The sequence below is a fragment of the Phyllobates terribilis genome, unplaced genomic scaffold (assembly GCF_046119375.1).
Source record: "Phyllobates terribilis strain yellow unplaced genomic scaffold, ASM4611937v1 Scaffold_13__5_contigs__length_258822181, whole genome shotgun sequence".
In the NCBI taxonomy this organism is placed as follows: Eukaryota; Metazoa; Chordata; class Amphibia; order Anura; family Dendrobatidae; genus Phyllobates; species Phyllobates terribilis.
The window spans coordinates 207904192-207930659 of NW_027362773.1; the positions used below are offsets into that span (position 1 = coordinate 207904192).

At 41.8% G+C, this 26468-nt stretch overlaps 1 protein-coding gene across 3 annotated transcripts in view; it reads left to right on the forward strand.

Annotated features, from left to right (window-relative positions):
- The first annotated feature begins 1063 nt into the window (after window positions 1-1063).
- CDH5 (cadherin 5) overlaps window positions 1064-26468 on the forward strand; it is a 171200-nt gene continuing 145795 nt past the window's right edge. The window contains exons 1-2 of one of the 3 annotated variants that reach the window (XM_073659161.1): window positions 1064-1198; window positions 6051-6138. Coding sequence is in view for 1 of the 3 variants with exons in the window: in XM_073659159.1 (XP_073515260.1) it covers window positions 1193-1198 (6 nt within the window). In the remaining 2 variants the exon portion in view is untranslated. Of the gene's footprint in view, window positions 1199-6050; window positions 6139-6189; window positions 6419-26468 lie in introns of those variants that run through there. The other 2 variants (XM_073659159.1, XM_073659162.1) reach the window with 2 other exon arrangements.

Below are 26468 nucleotides of genomic sequence, written 5' to 3' on the forward strand. Positions count from 1 at the left end.
ATTTAATTAGTGAGTAAAGATTTTGTTTTTTGGGGGTTTATTTTTACTTCTTACCATTCCATGAGCTTAAACAACTTCCATAAAATTCAGGACAACTCCTTGGACCTTTCATTATAATAATTATAAAGATGATTATTATTATTATTCAACTCCTTGGACCTTTAATAATAATATTAATATGTATTATTATTATTATTATTATAGGTCCAAGGATTTGAATAATAATAATAATAATAATTTTTTTATTATTATTATTATTATTATAGGTCCAAAGGAGTTGAATAATAATAATAATCTTTGTTATTATTATTATTATTATTATTATTATTATTATTAAAGGTCCAAGGAGTTGAAAATAATAATAATCTTTATTATTATTATTATTGTTATTAAAGGTCCAAGGAGTTGAATAATAATAATCGTTGTTGTTATTATTATTATTATTATTATAGGTCCTAGGAGTTGAAATATAATAATTAGTAGTAGTAGTAGTAGTAGTCCAAGGAGTTGAATAATAATAATAATCTTTATTATTATTATTATTATTATTATTATTATTATTATTAAACGTCCAAGGAGTTGAAATATAATAATTAGTAGTAGTAGTAGTAGTCGTCCAAGGAGTTGAATAATAATAATATTTTTTTTTATTATTATTATTATTATTATTATTATTATTATTATTAAAGGTCCAAGGAGTTGTCCAGAATTGTATGGAAGTTGTCTAAAACCATAGAATGGTAAAAAGTAAAAAAAAACAACTATATATTAAAAAAAGTATATATTCCTAATGGGCACAGCCAATATTTTTGTATGTGTTGCTCAGTCAAGTTCTCTAGTTCATTTTTGATATATACTGTGTTTATGACTTTAATAACTTTTTGGACTTTACAGTGAACACTTTTTTATCTTTTTTTTTTACTACGCATTCGATAGAGCAAAATGTTAAGAAACATCTGTCTATGACGCCCGAGGCAGCGGAAGATAATATGATTCATTAAAGGTCATCATAAAATCCAGGTCTCGCCCCTTCTTCCAGATTCTACACCACTTTTATGTAGAGCTTCTTAAATCAATACCCTTGAGTACATCTCTGGCCCAGAGCTCTTCTCCATCTGCTTCTCGCAATGACGCTCGTCCATGTCCGGAGCGGCGGTAGGGAACTTCTTTGCATCTTTACACAAAGACTTTAATGAAAGTAAGTTTGGCAAGTTTGCTGTTATATTTTACTTGTATTTTATGCATTTACTATGTTTATTTTACATACCTATGAGTGCCTCTGATTGTATATAATGGCACATGTTGAGTTTTTTTGTGCCATATAGATATATCCTGCATATATACGTAGAAAAAAAATATTTTGCAATTTGGAAACAATCAGCAAGCTGCTGCTGACTGATCTTAGTAGATTATTTTATTTAGTACCATTGATTCCATCATCACATTCATAACTGATCAATATCTCTGACTCTTATCAAGTATTGCATATTTATATAGTTATGTTTATCAGTTCTGTAACCAGCTTGCTGATGGCTTCCTTTTTTTTCTACAAAAATGAAAAATACAGCAAAAAGATGCAGATGAATAATGCAGTGGTCGGTCCTATCAGTGACTGACAGCTTTCTTTTACAAGTGTGCATACAGAGATGGCTGTCAATCACTGTTAGGACCGCCCACTGGACCAAGAATTCCAAAAAGAGTCACGGATTAAATGCTTAAAGCACAGGTTATACTGAATCTTATATCACATCAATCTACTCTGCTTCCCCTGATACCTGCAGATTGGACGGTATTTTCATGGTGACAGGTTCCCTTTAAATAACTGGAAGTTGATAATTAAACATGAGATCTGTCAAGGCTCACTAACCTACTTGCTGACAGTTTCTATCCCATTTTCTTGCAATGTACAAAAAAAAATGAAAAATAATAAACGAAATAATTAAAAATAAAGTAATAAATGAAATAATTATAAACATATGTTTACAATAAAATATAAGATCTTTTAATAATACCATCTAACCTGCTTGCTGACAGTTTCTATCCCAATTTCCTGCACTGTATAAAAAAATGAAAAATAATAAATAAATTAAATAATTTAAAATAAAGTACCATAAATGAAATAACTGTAAATATGTTTACAATAAAATATAAGATCTTTTAATAATACGATCTAACCTGCTTGCTGACAGTTTCTATCCCAATTTCCTGCACTGTATAAAAAAATGAAAAATAATAAATAAATTAAAAAATTAAAAATAAAGTAAATGAAATAACTGTAAATATATGTTTACAATAAAATATAAGATCTTTTAATAATACCATCTAGCCTGCTTGCTGACAGTTTCTATCCAAATTTCCAGCAGTGTGCAAAAAAAACTAAAATAAGTAACACATAAAATAAATTAAAACAGAGTAATAAAGCAAATAACTGTAAATATATGTTTAAATATAAAATCTGTCCATAATACCAACTAACCTGCTTGCTGACAGTTTCTATCCAATTTTCCTGCAAAAAGAAAAAAAGAAAAGGAATCAACAAATAAAATAAATAATTTAAAAAAGCTAATAAAATAAAGTAATAAATCAAATAACAGTAAATATATGTTTACGATAAAATATAAGATCTGTTAGTAATACCATCTAACCTGCTTGCTGACAGTTTCTATCCCAATGTTCTGCACTGTGCAAAACAATTAAAAATAATAAACAAATAAAATAAATAATAAAATAAATCAAATAGCTGTAAATAAATGTTTACGATAAAATATAAGATCTGATAATAATACCAACTAACCTGCTTGCTGACAGTTTCGATCCAATTTTCCTGCACTGTGCAAAAAAAGAAAAATAATAAACAAATAAAATAACTAATAATAAGCTAAATCAAATAACGGTAAATATATGTTTACGATAAAATATAAAATCTGTCAATAATACCAACTAACCTGCTTATTGACAGCTTCTATTAAATTTTTCTGCACTGTGCAAAAAAAGAAAAAGAATAAGCAAATAAAATGCATAAATTAAAAAAAAAATGAAATAAATAATAAATCAAATAATTGTAAATATATGTTTATGATAAAATATAAGATCCGTCAATACCAACTTGCTGACAGTTTCACTGTTACCTGCACAGTATAAAAAATGAAAATAAGAACTAACCGTAGCTGGATGTGATTTTTTTTGCTTTATGCTCACTAATGGAGCCCCATCAGGAAATTTGTTAAACATCAGGATTTGGCGCCAGCCGTGATTAGCGTTCACGGATTGAAACAAGTGACAAACTCTCTCTGACAGCTTCCTTATCTCGATGTACCTGTCTGCTGGAAATAATAGGGAGATAAAAAAAATTTAAAAAAGTGAGATCTCTGGAAAACATGTGCATTCTTCAAGAGTCATTGAAATACCGAGAAATCTGACAACTTCACGCACGACGCTCCTGATACATGATTGTCATACAAGTGCAAATTAGAAAGCAGGTTGGTGCCCGGATCGGAGTAGCCCAGGCATTGCCAAGTTTCCGAATATTTCGGGGCAGATATTCGCAATGTTTTCTCATCTGTAGAAATTCATTTACAATTTACTACAGGGGAGAGGGGTGTGATTATTCCCAAAATGTGGGGGGCGAGGAAGAGGAGGAGGTTATATAGGTAACACAGCAAATACACAGCAGCCAATGAGCTGGACGGAAATCATATTACAGGTATATGGGAATTAAAGAAGCAATGTGATTGGCTGTTAGAGGCATACAATATACTCCTGATTTGCCAATATCTGTAATATAGTCTATGGCTTTAACAATTTTTACCAAAAATGGTGTCTTTTTATTTATTTTATTGCATTCTTGCTATTGTGTTTTCTTTTTACTTTACTTTTGTGCTATTAGATATTTTTTACAATGCTATTGTTGTGAAAGATATTATCATTGTTAATAGTGCTTTTATTATTACTATATTTTGATTGCTATTATTAGTAATACTATTATTATATTATATTTATTTTTATTTTATTTTATTATTGTTATTCCGTTATCTTTTTTACTTTAATTTTGTGCTGTTAGATTTTTGTTTACAATACAGTTTGCAGTAATGTTCAAAGTAATAGCAGTGTGTTCACAAACATGAGTTAAACCCCAAATCTTTATACTAATTTTTTTTCCATGCATTGGGAACATTACACACTGTTTTCTAATTCAACACATGAAGAGAAACGTAGATAATTTTTAACTACTTTACAGAAGATAACAAAAAATAATACGGCTGTTCTAAAAATTAGTAGTGTCTGCATTTGTCTTCGCAAACTCACAATGTGTACTCTCTTTTTTTGAGGATTTAGCATTCCTGTGAATCACTAACCTAATATTTAGTTGTATACCCACAGTTTTTTAGAACTGCTTCACATCTATGTTGCATAGAGTCAACCAACTTCTGGCCCCTGTCAGCTGTTATTCCAGCCCAGGATGCTTTGACTACATCCCACAATTTTTTGGCATTTGTTGGTTTTGCCTCAAACGGCATTTTTGATGTCACCCCACAAGTGTTCTATCAGATTAAGGTCCGGGGATTGGGTTGGCCGCATCATAATCTCAATTTTGTTGGACTGGAACCAAGATTTTGCTCTTTACTGGTGTGTTTAGGGTCGTTGTCTTGTTGAAACACCCATATCAAGGGCATATCCTCTTCAGCATAAGGCAACATGACCTCTTCAAGTATTATAATATATGCAAACTGGTCCATGATCCCTGGTTTGCGGTAAATAGGTTTGACACCATAGTAAGAGAAACATGCCCATATCATGATGCTTGCACCACCATGCTCCACTGTCTTCAGAGTGTCCTGTGGCTTGAATGCAGAGTTTGGGGTTTCTCTTATGAACTGTCTGCGGCCCTTGGACCCCAAAAGAACAATTTTACTTTCATCAGTCCACAAAATGTTTCTCCATTTCTCTTTAGGCCAGTTGATGTGTTCTTTGGCAAATTGTATCCGCTTCAATACATGTCCTTTTTAACAGTGGGACTTTGTGGGGACTTCTTGCTAAGAGATTAGCTTCACACAGGCGTCTTCTAACTGTCACAGGACTCACAGGTAACTTGAGACTGTCTGTGATCATCCTGGAGCTGATCACTGGCTGAGCCTTTGCCATTCTGGCTATTCTTCCATCCATTTGAATAGTAGTCTTCCGTTTTCTTCCACGTCTCTCTAGTTTTTCTTTCCATTTTAAAGCAATGGAGATCATTTTAGCTGAACAGTCGATCATTGTCTGCACTTCTTTATAAGTTTTACCCTCTCCAATCAACTTTTTAATCCAAGTACGCTGTTCTTCTGAACAATGTCTGGAACGACCCATATTTCTCAGGCTTTCAAGGAGAAATGCATGTACAACATGTGCTGGCTTCACCCTTAAATAAGGGCCACCTGATTCACACCTGTTTCCTCACAGAATGATTGACCTCACTGATTGACCTCCACACTGCTATTATTGTGAACACAATTAATTATTCTAATACACAGACTCAGAAATTATTACTCATTATTACATTATTATTTTTATTTTTTTTACTTCTACTGCCATAGGCCATTTTCGGACATCATTGCCTATGGGGCCAATGCCAGGTTTTTGTGGGCCCTTGTGACCATACCCTACCTGTGGCCCCTCTTCACTTTACATTTTTCCTCCTCACTTTCCTCAACCTAAAACTTTTTATTTTGGGATCGATAGAGTGATTTCAATACTTGTTTTCTGTGGTTCAAGCTGAAGTTTTTAGCATTTTCCTTTTGGAATCCACAGGACTTTCTGATCTATTTTTATTTCATTTCTTTGGGAAGCAAAGTGACAAAAAAACAGCAGTTCTGCCACTTGGATTTTTTTTCTCATTTAGGCATTCACTGTATTGGATAAATATTATGATGTTTTATTTGTTTGGACAGTTATCACGCGGTCATACAATTCCTTTTTTTGTTTGTTTTTTTTGTGTTTTGGGAAAAGGGGTGATATGAACTTTGTAAAAAAAATGTACATACTTTTCATAGTTTTTCTTTCTTTTTTATTAGTCCACTTCCAAAGACTAATGGATGTCACCAAAGGAAATCTGGGTCTAGGAAACCACCCCAGCTGCTGTGGGTACTGGCTCTTGCCAAGGTTTGTTGGGTTCTGATGCTGGCCCTGAGTGTCAGGCATACCATTCACTTCAATAGCAGCTGAGCTGTAGTACCCAAGAACGGCCACTACACAGTGTATGGCGCTGTGCTGTTCCAGCTCTGCACAGTGTGTAAATCTCGCAATTGCTGGAGCAGCAAACAGTTGATCGGTTGGGTATTAAGAGCAGATTTTCACTGCAAAAAGGACAGAATAATTATCATCTACAAGCCACTAACCACCAGTAAGAAAAAGATGATGGATCAGCTAAAAAGATGAACAGGTAAAAGCTGCATATATACTGAGAGACGAGCCACCATAAAGTTTACTTTCATGACTAAAGTGCTGCAGAGCACAGCAGGTAATAGCAGAGCTTTAGATCTAGATAAAATAATTGCACAAAGTATAAGAGAAAGTATGTTTTTTATATATACAGTACAGACCAAAGGTTTGGACACACCTTCTCATTTAAAGATTTTTCTGTATTTTCATGACTTTGAAAATTGTACATTCACACTGAAGGCATCAAAACTATGGATAAACACACGTGGAATTATATACTTAACAAAAAAGTGTGAAACAACTGAAAATATGTCTTATATTCTAGGTTCTTCAAAGTAGCCACCTTTTGCTTTGATGACTGCTTTGCACACTCTTGATGAGCTTCAAGAGGTAGTCACCGGAAATGGTCTTCCAACAATCTTGAAGGAGTTCCCAGAGATGCTTAGCACTTGTTGGCCCTTTTGCCTTCACTCTGCGGTCCAGTTCACCCCAAACCATTTCGATTGTGTTCAGGTCTGGTGACTGTGGAGGCCAGGTCATCTGGCGTAGCACCCCATCACTCTCCTTCTTGGTCAAATAGCAATTACGCAGCTTGGAGGTGTGTTTGGGGTCATTGTCCTGTTGAAAAATAAATGATGGTCCAACTAAACGCAAACCGGATGGAATAGCATGCCGCTGCAAGATGCTATGGTAGCCATGCTGGTTCAGTATGCCTTCAATTTTGAATAAATCCCCAACAGTGTCACCAGCAAAGCACCCCCACACCATCACACCTCCTCCTCCATGGTTCACGGTGGGAACCAGGCATGTAGAGTCCATCCGTTCACCTTTTCTGCGTCTCACAAAGACACGGTGGTTGGAACCAAATATCTCAAATTTGGACTCATCAGACCAAAGCACAGATTTCCACTGGTCTAATGTCCATTCCTTGTGTTCTTTAGCCCAAACAAGTCTCTTCTGCTTGTTGCCTGTCCTTAGCAGTGGTTTCCTAGCAGCTATTTTACCATGAAGGCCTGCTGCACAAAGTCTCCTCTTAACAGTTGTTGTAGAGATGTGTCTGCTGCTAGAACTCTATGCGGCATTGACCTGGTCTCTAATCTGAGCTGCTGTTAACCTGTGATTTCTGAGGCTGGTGACTCAGATAAACTTATCCTCAGAAGCAGAGGTGACTCTTGGTCTTCCTTTCCTGGGGCGGTCCTCATGTGAGCCAGTTTCTTTGTAGCGCTTGATGGTTTTTGCAACTGCACTTGGGGACTCTTTCAAAGTTTTCCCAATTTTTAGCACTGACTGACCTTCGTTTCTTAAAGTAATGATGGCCACTTGTTTTTCTTTACTTAGCTGCTTTTTTCTTGTCATAATACAAATTCTAACAGTCTATTCAGTAGGACTATCAGCTGTATATCCACCAGACTTCTGCACAACACAACTGATGGTCCCAACCCCATTTATAAGGCAAGAAATCCCACTTATTAAACTTGACAGGGCACACCAGTGAAGTGAAAACCATTTCCGGTGACTACCTCTTGAAGCTCATCAAGAGAATGCCAAGAGTGTGCAAAGCAGTCATCAAGGCAAAAGGTGGCTACTTTGAAGAACCTAGAATATAAGACATATTTTCAGTTGTTTCACACTTTTTTGTTAAATATATAATTCCACATGTGTTAATTCATAGTTTTGATGCCTTCAGTGTGAATGTACAATATTCATAGTCATGAAAATACAGAAAAATCTTTAAACGAGAAGGTGTGTCCAAACTTTTGGTCTGTACTGTATATATATATATATATATATATATATATATAATATATATATATACATATACATATATATTTCCATATATACTATATACATAGATACACAATATGAGCAAAAGTATCATGACAATTAATTTTACACACAGCTGAACTTGAGCAAAGTTGCAATGGAAAACTTTCCAACTCGCCCAAGTTTTCCTTTAATATTGAGCAGAGAAACACGACGACCGCATAAGTGATGGCACATTATTTTTTGTCAAATATATTGCAGGTGTTTTATGATTTTAATTAAAAAATGTTTTAGTGCTTTAATATTAGTATTAGTATTTGCTCACTGAATAATTACTGGCGATTATTTGTACAAGTTTTATATTAAAGCATAAAGCTTGCTTTGATATCTAATGTGCAGTAAAGCACAGCAGGTAACAGAAGAGCTGCAGATCTATATGAGATTATAGCGCAAAGTACAAGAGGAAATATCATAAAGTATTGGCCAGTTGCATATATAGTATATATGTATTGTGGTAAAGCGACTCGCACTGCTCTCCAAAGGCAGACACACGGTTCGGGTTAACTTCCTGTTGGTTTATTCTGTGGCATAAACTTCCAGCAGTGTCCCATAAAAATAAACAGGTCCTCTGGGGGTTAATGGGAAAACAAAAGAGAAGGTATAACAGAGTCCATTAGCAAGCGAGGCTCTGCCTGCTCCGGGTAGCACGGTAAAGTCTTAGCAAACACCAGTCCTCCGGTGTTGCTCTCTGGCTTCAGCCAAACACAGCCTGGAGACTTCCCTCTCCAGACCACACACCACACAGAACAAACTACTGACTGAGTATTTAACCCTGCTCAGCCAAACCCTGAGAGGAGGTAGGGGAATGGCCTCCCACCCTCTTTGCCATTCCCATAAAACCACACCCTTTAAGAGAGTTAACCTTCAGCATATAACATGCTGGCAGAAATTTAGTAGGTTTCAGTTCACACAGGAGAGCAACCTGAGTGACACATACCTCCCCTTGTATATCACACCAGTGACTCTGTCACATATTCCCCCCTCTGCCCAAAGCCGGGGATTTGGGCACCTTCCGATACCAGACAGGTAATCCTAGAGAGTGCATCAGTGTACCCATATATCTTCCTGAGCCTATGTTCCACGTAAATCTTAAAGTACTGAAGACCTAGGAACCATCTAGTCACCCTGGCATTTTTACCCCTCTTTTCCCTTAACCATCTCAAAGGAGCATGGTCTGACAAAAACTTAAACTTCCGGCCTAGTAGGTAATATCTTAGTGTATCTACGGCCCACTTTATGGCTAAACACTCTTTTTCCACTATTGCATCGTTCTTCTCGCAGAACAAAAGTTTCCGGCTCAGGTAGAGAATGGGATGTTCTCCCCCATTTATCTCTTGAGAGAGTACGACTCCTAGACCAATCTCCGAAGCGTCTGTCTGGACCACGAACTCCTTTTAAAATGTCTGGTGCGACCAGGACCGGCTGCTTACACAGTGCTTCAACTGTTGAAAGGCGGACTCTGTTTCCTCCATCCACTTCACCATAGTTGATCTGGTGCCTTTTAGAAGATCCATCAGCGGCGCAACCATCATGGCAAAATTCGGGATAAACCGCCGGTAATATCCCACCATTCCCAGGAACACTCTTACTTGCTTCTTGGAGAGTGGTTGCGACCAGGTCTGGATTGCCTCCTCTTCATCGACTTGCGGCTTTATTTTGCCTCTTCCGACGACATAACCCTAGTACTTGGCCTCCTCTTTCCCAACGGCACATTTTCTCGGATTTATAGTAAATCCCGCCTTCCTCAGAGCATCCAGAACGGCCTGTTGTTTAGGTAGATAACTAGCCCAGTCTGGGCTAAAGACTACAATGTCGTCAAGGTAGGCTGTGGCATACTTCTTATGTGGAGCTAGGATCCGATCCATAGCCCTCTGGAAGGTGGCTGGGGCCCCCTGTAGTCTGGACAACATCCGAGTGTATTGAAAGCACCCATCAGGTGTCGAGAAAGCCGTCTACTCCTTGGCCATCTGGCATATGGGGATCTGCCAATAGCCCTTCGTCAGGTCAAGAATGGTGATGTACCTCGCCAGTCCAAGCCTCTCGATGAGTTCGTTGACGCGGGGCATCGGGTATGCGTCACACTTGGACATCTCATTCAGCCGGTGGTAGTCGTTACAAAACCTCCACTCTCCATCCACTCTTTGACTCCTCTATCACACCAAGGTCTAACATCCTCTTCACCTCGTCAGAGATCACCTCCAGGTGTGCTTCCGAAATCCGGTACGGCTTCAGATTCACTCTTACATGTGGCTCTATTAGTACGTCATGCTCTATCACCTGAGTATGCCCTGGCAACTCTGAGAACAGGTCACAATTCCACTGTAGTAGTTCTCGACATTGTTGCTTCTGGGCCGGCGAAATAGTCTCTGCTATAGTGACCTTTTCCACCTTGCATTCGGGAGTGGCTCCCAGGCAAGGAGTTTCCGCAGGTTTCCAGTCGCTCCACGGTTTGAGCAAGTTCACATGGTATACTTGGTGCGGCTTTCTTCAGCCAGGCTGGTGGACTTTATAATTAATTTCGCTGACTTTCTCCACTACCTTGTATGGACCTTGCCATTTGGCCAGGAACTTGCTCTCGACCGTAGGGATTAGCACCAAAACACGGTGATCAGTTATAGATCCTTGCCTGGGCTTCCTGCGCCTGGAGGAGATGCGCTTTCACGATCGGCATCACTTTCACTATTCTTTCTTGCATCTGGGCGACATGTTCAATGATACTCCGGTGTGGCGTAACCTCGGCTTCCCAGGTTTCCTTAGCGATATCCAGGAGCCCTCGCAGATGTCGTCCATACAGGGGCTCAAACGGAGAAAAAACAGTAGACGATAGTGGGACCTCCCTTACTGAGAAGAGCAGGAAGGGCAGCAGGTAGTCCCAGTCACGTCCATCCTTCTCCACGACTTTCTTGAGCATCGCTTTCAGGGTCTTGTTAAAGCGCTCTACTAAGCCGTCTGTCTGTAGAGAACACCGAGGTTCGCAGCTGGGTAATCTGGAGGACCTTGCACAGCTCCTTCATTACCTTGCTCATAAACGGGGCCCCTTGGTCCGTGAGGATTTCCTTCGGCAGACGAGTCCTGGCAAATATATGGACAAGTTCCCTGGCTATGCATTTACTTGATGAGTTTCTTAGCAGCACCGCTTCTGTATACCGGGTTGCATAGTCCATGATCACCAGAATGTATTGGTGGCCTCGAGCTGATTTGACTAACGGCCTTACTAGGTCGATAGCAATTCTCTCAAAGGTGAGCTCTATCACCGGTAGTGGAACTAATGGACTACGGAAGTGGAAAGAGGGAGCGGTTATTTGGCAGGTGGGGCAGCACCTTAAATAGTTGAGAATTTCTCGGTAACACCCAGGCCAATAAAACCTTTATAAAATCCTCTCCTGAGTTTTCTCAACCCCTATGTGTCCTCCCAGAACATGTCAATGGGCCATATCCAGTACCCTCCGTCTGTATGGTCCCTGCACTAACAGTTGTTCCACTATCTCACCGCTCCTTAGTTTGGCCATCCCATATAGCAACTTCCCCTGAACTGCAAAGTGGGGGAACCTGGTGTCGGCCCCCGGCTCTTGGGCAAAACCATTACATACAGTAACCTGGTCAAACGCCCCCGTTAAAGGTCAGGTCCCAAACTTGAGCAATCCCAAAGTTCTCTCCGGACACATCCAACTCAGGGAGGTTAGCCTCCTCGGTCACCGTCTCGCCCTAATCGCCGGCAAGGACGCACAGTGGGAACTCATCCACTTGAGACTTCGTCGGGAGTTCTTCTCCAGGGACCTGGTTTTTATCCACGCTACTTAGTCCAGTTCCCTTCCCCCACAAGTCCCAAAACAGAAAAATCAAGGCCCAGTATGACGGGATGTATCAGGTCCCCGAAACCATGGGACTGGGAACCACAGTCTGTTCCCACTGTCACTGTGGCCATGGGGTAGTCCTTGGCATCCCCATGGATGCACCAAACGCTGACAGAGTCCAACAGTCCAAGCACCTTTACTACATTAATGGACATGGCACACGCCTGCGGCCCCTCGCTGGGTCGACAGTCCACGCTGCAAGCTGGATAAACATAATAGGAACCCCGTCTGCCTAGGCTGCAGTTCATGGGTTCAGGGGACATATGACACCGGGTGGCTACGTGTCCAGGGTTGTGACACCGCCAACAGACTATATCTTTAACAACAGCCCTTGTGGCACCTTCAGTGGGAGTGGGACACCCCCCAGTGGTGGCTCTAGACCCCTTCCATGGGGAACCCCACCCCTTTTTGTGTATCCCCAGTATGGGGAATCCCTCGGGAAACCAAGGGATTTCTCTACCAGGCCAATGAAATCATCTGCGTTCTGGGGATCGCTCTGGGCGTGCACGAGTGCACGAATCTATTAATCACCACCCGCTCGACCATCTGGACCGGAGTGGAGGACTCTGGCTGTAACCACTTCTGAGTGAGATGCAGTAGGTCAAACATCTGTGAGCGAGGGGGTTTGTCACTGGCATAAGCCCAGTGGTGGACTCGTTGGGCTATCACAACCATATTTACTCCCAGGCGTGCCAAGATCTCTGTCTTTAGTTTGCCATATTCCTTGGCATCCTGCAGTGCCAAGTCATAATATGCCTTTTGGGGTTCACCCTACAAATATGGCGCCAGAACCTCCGCCCCCTGTTCTTGTGGAAGTCTCTCCCAATCAGCCACCCTCTCGAAGACTGTCAGAAATGCTTCTACATCATCCTCGTGGGTCATCTTCTGCATGGCCCGTCTTAAAGCCTCTTCCTGAGGCTCTAGCCGTGAGATTGCAATGTTCTACTTATTTACACTTTACTGTACACTAAGCTACAGAAGTCCTTAATCCTCTTACACTAAATCATGGGAAACCGAAAAGAGCTTTCACCAAACTGTTCCCACAAAGCTCAAAGCTACAATTGTCCAAAAGTGTTTGATGACTTTGGAAAACCTGGGAACAATAAGAAAACTCTTGACTGTGAAAGGATTGCATATGAGCTGTGTTGGTTGGACGGGATTCGCTGGAGAATCCCTGCAGCTATCCTCACCAGAATATAGGTACATTTCCAGTAGCTCATTTCTCTTCAATAGAGCATGCTGCTTCTGCGGGATGCCGTGGGTTCAGCACCATGGAAAACAACTAAAGAGATACTAATCAAGTTTCTGTTATCTCCAGATGCTGTGGAAGTTGATCACACTCTATTGTTCCCTGTTATCAGTCATTTCAGGCTGTAGTGAGGCTGATTATAGTGTTCTTCAATGGTAGGGACTGAAAGGAAGTCCTGGAATATGTCAGCCCCCATAATCATTATCGCCCATCTCTCCAGTTCTGTGACCCAAAAAATATGTATTGTAATGCTTTTCCAGGCCTTTGATATAGTTGACCTATAGCTAGAATAGGTCTTCAGCATGAGATCGGTGGGGTCCAGCAACCAGCACCCCCACAAATCAGCTGTTTGCTGCTCTAGGTTTTAAACAGCAGGGTAGTTCAGTGGTTAGCACTGTTGCTTTGTAACGGGGAGCAGGGTGGTTGTCTTAGGTGGGTGTCGCAGTGTTTTCTTGATCACCCTGGCCCGCTACAGAAAAAGGGGGACGTGGTTGTCACTTGGTGTGTGTGGGGTGTTGTAGTTTGAGTTGTATGCTGTGGGAGTCTTTACTCACTTTCATCCTTGGTTCAGACGGGTGCAGATCTTCTATGCTTTGAATGAAAGACGACACAGTTCTTTAAAAACAAAACAGTCCAGTTTACTTATTCAGCACGGCCTTAGAAACAGGGGTTTACAGGTACAACACTTGTTGCAAAACACGGCATTCACAGATGGTAAAACACAGACTCAATCCCCACACGGTGCTAATCACAGTGTGACTCGGCCCTAGGGGAAACTGCCTCTGGACTTTGTCGTGGAGAAGCTCCTGCTTCACTCCACAGCTCCCAATACCTGACTCTAGCAGAGACTACCTCACTTCTGAGGCTCCCTAGTCCAGGCACGTCCATTACTGCCTATTGGCTGGAAGAGGCCAGGATCCACAAATTGACCTTTAGAATATAGATTAGGCTGTGGTATGCCCGTTGCTGTTAATCCTCCTGGTTTCTCCTACACACACCCGTCTCTCTTCTTTCCTGTGCTCTCAGCAAGTCTGTCCTTACTCACTGTTACTTCTTAACTAACTAAGATGGCCGAATCTAATCTCCCAGAGATCCCTCAGTCCCTAGCTTGTCACTGAGGGCAGTCCCCAAACTAGTTAACCCTGTGTCCCACGGACATAAGGGAAATGTAATCTCAAACAGTATCTCTGCTGCCATCTAATGGCCGTACCTGAAAACAAAAGTTTTTTAGATGACTAAAACATACACAGTGTTATTAAAACAGTATGGTTTGATGGAAGTGCCGGGTGTCGGAACCTACCAATCTTGTATTGTCATCTAAGTATAGGTCAGTAATATAATTGTTACACACCAGTCCTGAGTATCTCGGGCTTCGCTCCCTTCCGCTAGCTCTGCTGCCCTCCACTGTGCTCCACTTCGTGTTTTGCAGGTTGCCTGGCGTGGATCTGTGACATCATATCTCCCTAGACCTATTTAATCCCCATTGACACACACCTGTGTCTTTGGATTAAGACTCCTAGTCCTATGTTCGGAGTGCTACACCATCTATGCTTTTTGTGTTTGTGCTTGTATCCATCCCTGTTGGGTTCCACTTCATCCGTCCTGCTGCTCCTGAGTTTGCTGTGAGTGCCAAATCCTCGCTGCCTTCCTGCTTGCCGCATCAACTCCCGAGGTCCATGTGCCCACCCACAACGTTTCTATGTCTCCTTTGCTGGAGGCTTCCATATATTATAACCCTGCAAAATGTACCACTTGTTACAGCATAAATAAAAAAAGGTATACTGACATGCACCAGGATGACGGAGGGCAAAGAGGACATTCTTTAGGTGTTAGATTAAGAAAGGGCTTAATGTCTTTCAGCCTCATGGGAACATGGTAGCTCTCAGGAGAACACATTGGAACAAAGGAACGATGAGGGATATTACTAAATTGGGAGGACATATGGATTGTCTTTTGGTTTTTGTGCAGCTATGAATTCTGCTATTTGCTATTTTGTACAGAAAAACTATATATTCATGAAGGGTATAAAATAAATAACACTCCAGAAAGTTTTGGAGATTATTGGAAATCACATGCCGGTGTATTTCTTCTGTTCTTCAACAGCCCAGAAACTTATAAATTGGAATGATTTCTACTCTGTCATGTAATTGAAGGATTATTGATAGGTTTAACATATGGACTGGGTGCCTTTCCCGTACATTTTGGAAACGGAAACTCGAAAAAGCATTATGTATCATTCCCCCTCTGCATGCATTTTTGGACCATTTCCTACCCCCCCGGTGTGCTAATAATGCAGTTCTTCCAGGAAGTTTCTTGTTGACAAATGGCAAAGAAATTGGGACCAACCAAGATAGGACCCCTCTCTATAGAAATTGACAATGGCGTAGGTTGCCTATCCCTGTCTAATAAGACGGATGACTGTTATTTTTTTCCTTAACATCAGTGAAAAAAGGATGTATGAGGGCAGAGGGACATTTTTCACGCTCATCTTCTTTCGGCTTTTATGAAGTTCCTTTACTGTCATCTTCGATTAAGATTATGCTTTGTCCCCATTTGATCCTTATTTTTTTTTTAACACCTGGGCACGTTGTGTGCCAAGCTTGCAGCCCGGATAATACCGAATGCATCCCAGACACACGTGATAAATCTTCATAATGTATGGGAGAAGTGTGATAGATTTGTAGACATCTGCGGCTGCTTTTATACCCACCGACGGTTACTTTACGGGAAACATATCATTGCATTTTACAACGGGGGATAAATCCACAAATAGCGCCGTGGTTTTATACTTTGTTTTTCATGCAGAGGACGAGCGGGAAATCAGGAGAAGAAAAGACTGAACTGACAATTTATTCTTTCCCTACTTAACTAGGCTTAATGATGTGGCTTGGAGGAACAACCAGATCACTGCTCCGGGAATGGAGCAGCAGACACTTTACTTAATGCAATCTTAATTCTTTCCCCAGTGATGCAAAATGAATTCAAAAAGAGACCTTGTACAGACCATGATGGCGCGTGATACCAGCGCTGCCGGGAGACTCCGAGCGGCAGAGGATTGGCACTGGGCGAGTTATGGGCATTGAGCCCCATTCTCTTTTATGTCATTTTATCCTCCTAATGAGATCCAAAGAATACTGTATAGGAAGTGTAGGTCACATAAAAAGAGCAGCTCTTATTAAAGAAGGCCATTGATCACATTTTATTAATTAAGTCACCATGTCCGTTATGCCTTTCTGAGCCCCCATGGAGTATATTAAAAAGATTTTCCAGGCTTAAAGAGGACCCATCACCAGTTCAAAAGTGGCCAGTTTATGCACTTATTTTATTCTCTTTGCTCCCCTGAATAATAAGCTTTTTGTATTTTTTTAATCCGCCACACGGTTCCAGAGATATGGGCCTTTTTATTAGAGGGGGGGGGGGTTTAACCAAGGGGGTGTTGCTCACAGGGTGATTATGCAAAGCAGCATTAAGACACACGCACCCAAAGAACCCTGTATGGGCTATACAAATTAGCACTAAACAAAAAGGCTCATTTCTCTAGAACTGGATGGCGGATTTATAAAAAAAATGAAAGGATACTCAGGAAGGCAGTGGAAATAAAATAAAACCAATAATTGTCCAATCTTGACCTATTGAAAGGTCTTTCAGATAATAATGACCTATTTTTAGGATAGGTTTTGTAGCGTCAGCGTCCCTGCCTGCTTCCCATCCTCCTCTCCCCTGGCAGGGACGCCGAGTCACTCACCGCCCAAGCCCTCGGGCTGCTTCTTCCACCCAGGGTCTATGCACGTGCTTAGGGCCCGTATGCTCCCAGTTTCTTAAAGAGACAGTCTTAAAGTGTCCCCAGCCAATAGGAGATACTTATTATTTAAGGCACCTCCACCTGTTGGGATGTGCCTGAGCAACGTGTTTCACTCTGCTTGTTCTATGCTTGCTAGTTCCTAGATCCCTTGTTCTAGTATATCTTCCAGTTCTTGCCTGTACCTGTGGTGCCTGCCTGTATACCAGCCATACCTGTCTGCACCTGCTATGCCTACCTGTACACCAGTCGGTCCTGCTAGCACCTGCCGTTCTGGTATTCCATAAAAATTAATTAATCGCACACTCTTAGAAATTTTGCTATTTGGTGCAAGTTTATTCACACAGAGAAAATGCAAGAAAAATACAATGGTGAAGGCGACAGTAGGTAGACGTTTCGGCCACACTGGCCTTATTCATTAAGTCGCTATTGTATCTGGTTTAGCTTCACAGTGGTACCAGGGTTCATCAGCCTGTGGAGAGCTGCAGTTCCTGTGTCATGGACGTCTCTAGGTAGGGGGTCCCACGTGGGGTGGCTGCGGAGGGTGCATGTGCAGCGTTCTCACGTGCGGCCTCGGTCTGCAGAATAGAAGTAGACGTAACCCTAAATCAGCGCCACAGTCCCTTCATTCGCAGAATCAATAGGAATCCCAGAAGTCGTACCCCCATCAATCATTGAGTAATGGGATATCCTAGCAATATCTCGTTAACAAGTAGGAAAAGGCTAAAGAGGGGACATAAAAATCTGAACCTTTCTCCATTTCTCAAGCTTCCAGCTCATTGGGCACCACTTTGATCCATAATACACCAGATGCAGCACAGGATGGGATTGCGAGGGCACTTGAGGAAAGAATGTCAGGTCTATGAAATAGTTAGTTAGTCTAGTATGAGTTTGTTAACACATCTTCTTGTACAAGTTCTGTGTTTTTTCACAGATAGTACTCGTGCATATGATTGCCTGCGGTGCAGTTCACATGTCAAGTGGTCTGCGGAAAATATTGGTGACATATCCGAGTTTCGGGTCAAAATCAGCAATGCAAGGGTCACGATTTCCTCGCTCAGTGTGTCTTGGACGCGGTGACTGAAAGCTCAGTTGTCCAATCTGGTGCAGGGGCGTGCTGAGCTGTGCAGAGTGATTACCCAGCTACTTTGCTGAGCTGTCGGTCACAGACCTCTGCCAGACGTAACATCTGCTCTGTGGTTTGCCTTGTATTTCTGTGCTCTGTTTATTGATCTTTTGCTGCCTGACCTTGGGCCTCATTCTGACCATCTGTTTGCCTAGCCCCTTTGCTTTGATACGCTATCTTCCTGGTACTTTGACCTCGGACCAACACCTGACTTCGCCTTTGTCTTTTCCCTTTAGTTTACTACGTGCTCTCTTAGTATCTGACCCCGGAGTATTTGACTACCTTGCTTCACGGCCTGCCCGTGAGTAGTGACTAATGTCACAGCAAGTTTATTTGTCCGTGCAAAAAATCAGATCACACTGGGATAATATTTTATGATCATAGGAAGTTCTAGATCAGAAGGTGCTGAACATATTGATATACAATTTTGCAGTAAAATAATCAGTATAACTTGGATTCTCTTAATGGAAATCCTTGTCCCATCTGGATTTATGAGTCCAGTAGGCGGTCCTACAGCAACCCCACCCATTGGACTCGAGTAGGAACAGGATTTAAATAAAGAAAATCAAATTTTATACTGAATCTTTTTGTACAAAACTATATACCAATATTCTCAGCTCCTTTAGCCATATAACATGCTGCATTGTAGACTGGTTACTATGTTCAATGTCACAGATTCCCTTTAAACTATCCCACCTGGATTAGAGACTAGGCAAGGTCTAGTGACATGATACAGGCACATTTTAAGGTATAGTATCTATAAGATGGCAAAGAAGAATAATACTACTATACACCATGACTATGTGTATGCACACCTACTATACACCATGACTATGTGTATGCACGCTTACTATACACCATGACTATGTGTATGCACACCTACTATGCACCATGATTATGTGTATGCACACCTACTATACACCATGACTATGTGTATGCACGCCTACTATACACCATGACTATGTGTATGCACACCTACTATACACCATGACTATGTGTATGCACACCTACCATACACCATGACTATGTGTATGCACACCTACTATACACCATGACTATGTGTATGAACACCTACTATACACCATGACTATGTGTATGCACACCTACTATACACCATGACTATGTGTATGCACACCTACTATACACCATGACTATGTGTATGCACACCTACTATACACCATGATTGTGTATGCACACCTACTACACACCATGTGTATGCACACCTACTATACACCATGATTATGTGTATGCACACCTACTATACACCATGACTATGTGTATGCACACCTACTATACACCATGACTACTGTATGTGTATGCACACCTACTATACACCATGACTATGTGTATGCACACCTACTATACACCATGACTATGTGTATGCACACCTACTATACACCATGACTATGTGTATGCACACCTACTATACACCATGACTATGTGTATCACACCTACTATACACCATGACTATGTGTATGCACACCTACTATACATCATGACTATGTGTATGCACACCTACTATACACCATGACTATGTGTATGCACACCTACTATACACCATGATTGTGTATGCACACCTACTACACACTAAGTGTATGCACACCTACTATACACCATGATTATGTGTATGCACACCTACTATACACCATGACTATGTGTATGCACACCTACTATACACTATGACTATGTGTATGCACACCTACTATACACCATGACTATGTGTATGCACACCTACTATACACCATGACTATGTGTATGCACACCTACTATACACCATGACTATGTGTATGCACACCTACTATACACCATGATTGTGTATGCACACCTACTACACATCATGTGTATGCACACCTACTATACACCATGATTATGTGTATGCACACCTACTATACACCATGACTATGTGTATGCACACCTACTATACACCATGACTACTGTATGTGTATGCACACCTACTATACACCATGACTATGTGTATGCACACCTACTATACACCATGACTATGTGTATGCACACCTACTATACACCATGACTATGTGTATGTACACCTACTATACACAATGACTATGTGTATGCACACCTACTGTACACCATGACTATGTGTATGCACACCTACTATACACCATGACTATGTGTATGCACGCTTACTATACACCATGACTATGTGTATGCACACCTACTATGCACCATGATTATGTGTATGCACACCTACTATACACCATGACTATGTGTATGCACGCCTACTATACACCATGACTATGTGTATGCACGCCTACTATACACCATGACTATGTGTATGCACGCCTACCATACACCATGACTATGTGTATGCACACCTACTATACACCATGACTACTGTATGTGTATGCACACCTACTATACACCATGACTATGCGTATGCACACCTACTATACACCATGACTATGTGTATGCACACCTACTATACACCATGACTATGTGTATGCACGCTTACTATACACCATGACTATGTGTATGCACACCTACTATGCACCATGATTATGTGTATGCACACCTACTATGCACCATGATTATGTGTATGCACACCTACTATACACCATGATTATGTGTATGCACACCTACTATACACCATGACTATGTGTATGCACACCTACTATACACCATGTGTATGCACGCCTACTATACACCATGACTATGTGTATGCACACCTACTATGCACCATGATTAAGTGTATGCACACCTACTATACACCATGACTATGTGTATGCACACCTACTATACACCATGACTATGTGTATGCACACCTACTATACACCATGACTATGTGTATGCACACCTACTATACACCATGATTGTGTATGCACACCTACTACACACCATGTGTATGCACACCTACTATACACCATGATTATGTGTATGCACACCTACTATACACCATGACTATGTGTATGCACACCTACTATACACCATGACTACTGTATGTGTATGCACACCTACTATACACCATGACTATGTGTATGCACACCTACTATACACCATGACTATGTGTATGCACACCTACTATACACCATGACTATGTGTATGCACACCTACTATACACCATGACTATGTGTATGCACACCTACTATACACCATGACTATGTGTATGCACACCTACTATACACCATGACTATGTGTATGCACACCTACTATACACCATGACTATGTGTATGCACACCTACTATACACCATGACTATGTGTATGCACACCTACTATACACCATGATTGTGTATGCACACCTACTACACACCATGTGTATGCACACCTACTATACACCATGATTATGTGTATGCACACCTACTATACACCATGACTATGTGTATGCACACCTACTATACACCATGACTATGTGTATGCACACCTACTATACACCATGACTATGTGTATGCACACCTACTATACACCATGACTATGTGTATGCACACCTACTATACACCATGACTATGTGTATGCACACCTACTATACACCATGACTATGTGTATGCACACCTACTATACACCATGACTATGTGTATGCACACCTACTATACACCATGACTATGTGTATGCACACCTACTATACACCATGACTATGTGTATGCACACCTACTATACACCATGATTGTGTATGCACACCTACTACACACTAAGTGTATGCACACCTACTATACACCATGATTATGTGTATGCACACCTACTATACACCATGACTAGGTGTATGCACACCTACTATACACTATGACTATGTGTATGCACACCTACTATACACCATGACTATGTGTATGCACACCTACTATACACCATGACTATGTGTATGCACACCTACTATACACCATGACTATGTGTATGCACACCTACTATACACCATGATTGTGTATGCACACCTACTACACACCATGTGTATGCACACCTACTATACACCATGATTATGTGTATGCACACCTACTATACACCATGACTATGTGTATGCACACCTACTATACACCATGACTACTGTATGTGTATGCACACCTACTATACACCATGACTATGCGTATGCACACCTACTATACACCATGACTATGTGTATGCACACCTACTATACACCATGACTATGTGTATGCACACCTACTATACACCATGACTATGTGTATGTACACCTACTATACACAATGACTATGTGTATGCACACCTACTGTACACCATGACTATGTGTATGCACACCTACTATACACCATGACTATGTGTACGCACACCTACTTTACACCATGACTATGTGTATGCACACCTACTATACACCATGACTATGTGTATGCACACCTACTATACACCATGACTATGTGTACGCACACCTACTATACACCATGACTACTGTATGTGTATGCACACCTACTATACACCATGACTATGTGTATGCACACCTACTATACACCATGACTATGTGTACGCACACCTACTATACACCATGACTATGTGTATGCACACCTACTATACACCATGACTATGTGTACGCACAGCTACTATACACCATGACTATGTGTACGCACACCTACTATACACCATGACTACTGTATGTGTATGCACACCTACTATACACCATGACTATGTGTATGCACACCTACTATACACCATGACTATGTGTATGCACACCTACTATACACCATGACTATGTGTATGCACACCTACTATACACCATGATTATGTGTATGCACACCTACTATACACCATGACTATGTGTACGCACACCTACTATACACCATGACTATGTGTATGCACACCTACTATACACCATGACTATGTGTACGCACACCTACTATACACCATGACTATGTGTATGCACACCTACTATACACCATGACTATGTGTATGCACACCTACTATACACCATGACTATGTGTATGCACACCTACTATACACCATGACTATGTGTACGCACACCTACTATACACTGTAACTGTGCAGTCTGTTTAATACTTCCATCAGACATATGAATGTATCAACTACCCACGCTGCAGAACAATCTACATGGGAGAACAAGATTACAGCCCCCCTAATTTTAGGTTTGTAGATTTTTGAAAGAGCGATCTCAAGTTTATGAATACTTTTTGTATGACAGGAGAATTGACTTCCCAATTCGATAACTTGATATTTACGTTTTATCTGAATACCATTTTACATTATACACCTACAGTGCATTCTAATTTTTTTGGGAAGAATCAACAACAAGTGGGACAGAATCGTGAAGTGGAACGAAATTTATTGGATATTTTAAACTTTTTTAACAAATTAAAAACTGAAAAGTGGGGCGTGCAGTATTATTCGGCCCCTTTACTTTCAGTGCAGAAGTTCAGTGAGGATCTCTGAATGATCCAATGTTGTCCTAAATGACTGGTAATGATAAGTAGAATCCACCTGTGTGTAATCAGTCTCCATAAATGCACCTGCTCTGTGATAGTCTCAGGGTTCTGTTTCAAGTGCAGAGAGCATCACGAAGACCAAGGAACACACCAGGCAGGTCCGAGATACTGTTGTGGTGAAGTTTAAGGCCGGATTTGGATACAAAAAGATTTCCCAAGTTTGAAACATCTCAAGGAGCACTGTGCAAGCGATCATATTGAAATGGAAGGAGAATCAGACCACTGCAAATCTACCAAGGCCTGGCCATCCCTTTAAACTTTTGTAGCGCCCCGAGGGTTCGGCCGCTACAGAGGTATTGCATCTCAACCAGATGTGCGATATCTCACTTCCAGGTAAGGATGGAGTGTGAATTAGGACCCTGACACCTGCATGCATTACACCACATTTCCGGGGGGCAGGGCAACCGCTATGCTCCAAGTAGAGCACGACAGTCCCTGTCCCTGGCTGGAGTGGGGGGAGGGAACACCAAGGAAGGGGAACCCTGTAGTGCATAGGAGGGAGAGAGCAGTTCCTGGGTGCACTTAGAGGGAGGTATAAAAGCTCCGCAGGCAGGCCGAGGAGAGCGGCCGGAGCCTGGAGGAAGGAGAAGGAAGGAAGAGGAGCAGAGAAGGATCCAGGAACAAGGAATGAAGGGACCCCAGGGGTGTGGACCGGCAAGTCGCCACCGCACGCCCGAATCTACCTGCGTAGGGGGGTCAGGCCAAAGGGGGAGACCGGTCCCCGAAACTAGTGGAGGCGGGGAACTACCCTCAGCTAGAAACCGGAGGCTGTGACATTTTAAGTGGCGCAGCCCCTCGCTACACCCGCTAGGAAGGCACCACATAGGGTCAGGGAAACAGCACCAACGTTGACCAGAGAAGGCCCGAGGCAGCCGGACAGAAGCGAGGTCACTGGTGGGGTATGACAGGCCAGAGAAAGGACACACAAAGGGGGTCCTGTGAAACGCTCAAAAGTTATCTGGGAGTAGGCCGAGCCCCTCACCTGGTGAGCACAGTGCGACGTGGGACGTTATGACCAGCTGTAGTAATGGATGAATAGTGGATAGTGGATAAAGAACTGTGAGTAAATACCCTGGACTGCATTACAGGACTCTGTGTCGTTACTGCTGCTCCCGCGCGCCATCACCCCCAACATCCACACTTGCTGCCCTGAGGCTATACTCCTCCCGTGGGGAGTTATACTATCCTCTGCTGCACTCCCAACACCAGCCTCAGCGGTCTGCCCTGCAGCGGCAGTTCACTCTGACCGCAATCCACGGGTGGCGTAGTCGGACATTTAATAATCATAAAAACCACATAAATAGACCGCCATTTGGGTTGACCACCCTGAGCCACGGGACCGGGTCCCCGCCACGCAAGGACTACAACCCCCAGCATCCACAACAGGTCCGGTTCCGGGTATCCCCACACACACGTGGCCCAGGGGGCGCGTCACTTTCATCTCAAACAAAGAGAAGACTGATAAGAGATGCAGCCAAAAGGCCCATGATCACTCAGCCTTTATGGAAGAGTGGCAAGAAGAAAGCCATTTCTCAAAGATATCCATAAAAAGTCTCGTTTGAAGTTTGCCACAAGCCACCTTGTAGACACACCAAACATGTGGAATAAGGTGCTCTGGTCAGATGAAACCAAAATCAAACTTTTTGGCCACAATGCAAAACGATATGTTTGGCGCGTAAAAGCAACACAGCTCATCACCCTCAAAACACCTTCCCCACTGTCAAACATGGTGGTGGCAGCATCATGGTTTGGGCCTGCTTTTCTTCAGCAGGGACAGGGAAGATGGTTAAAATTGATGGTAAGATGGACAGAGCCAAATACAGGACCATTCTGGAAGAAAACCTGTTGGAGTCTGCAAAAGACCTGAGACTGGGACGAAGATTTATCTTCCAACAAGACAATGATCTCAAACATAAAGCAAAATCTACAATGGGATGGCTCAAAAATAAACGTATCCAGGTGTTAGAATGGCCAAGTCAAAGTCCAGACCTGCATCCAATCGAGAATCTGTGGAAAGAGCTGAAAACTGCTGTTCACAAACGCTCTCCATCCAACCTCAATGAGCTAGAGCTGTTTTGCAAGGAAGAATGGGCAAGAATTTCAGCCTCTCGATGTGAAAAACTGATAGAGACATACCCCAAGCGACTTGCAGCTGTAATAGCAGCAAAAGGTGGCGCTACAAAGTATTAACTCAAGGGGGCCGAATAATATTGCGCGCCCCACTTTTCAATTTTGAATTTGTTAAAAAAGTTTAAAATATCCAATAAATTTCGTTCCACTTCACGATTGTGTCCCACTTGTTGTTGATTCTTCCCAAAAAAATTAGAATTTTATATCTTTATGTTTGAAGCCAGAAATGTGGCAAACGATAGAAAAGTTCAAGGGGGCCAAATACTTTCACAATGCACTGTAGATATAATCTGAATATAATATTAGAGAGGTTCTCAAATTTGCAGTTTGTTTAAAAAAAAGAAAAAAAAAAGGGGGCTTTACTCACTCTCCCTGGATCCAGCTCTAACTCTCCTAGTATCTGTTATTGTCTGCAGCGCTGAAGTCACGTCGACAGCACTGCAGCCGATAACTGAGCTCAGCAGCTCTGAGAGGCCTGTGCCATCAACTCCGGCTGCTGAGCTCACTGATTGCCTGCAGCACGTGATGTCACCACTGCAGACAATAACAGACACTGATAGCAGTGTTGGAGACTCAGCACTGGACCCGGGGAGAGTGAGTAAATCCAGTTGCAGCCGGGGGATAGGTGTTCATACAGTTGCAAAACTCTGAACATGGACTTCTTCTGGAACTCTG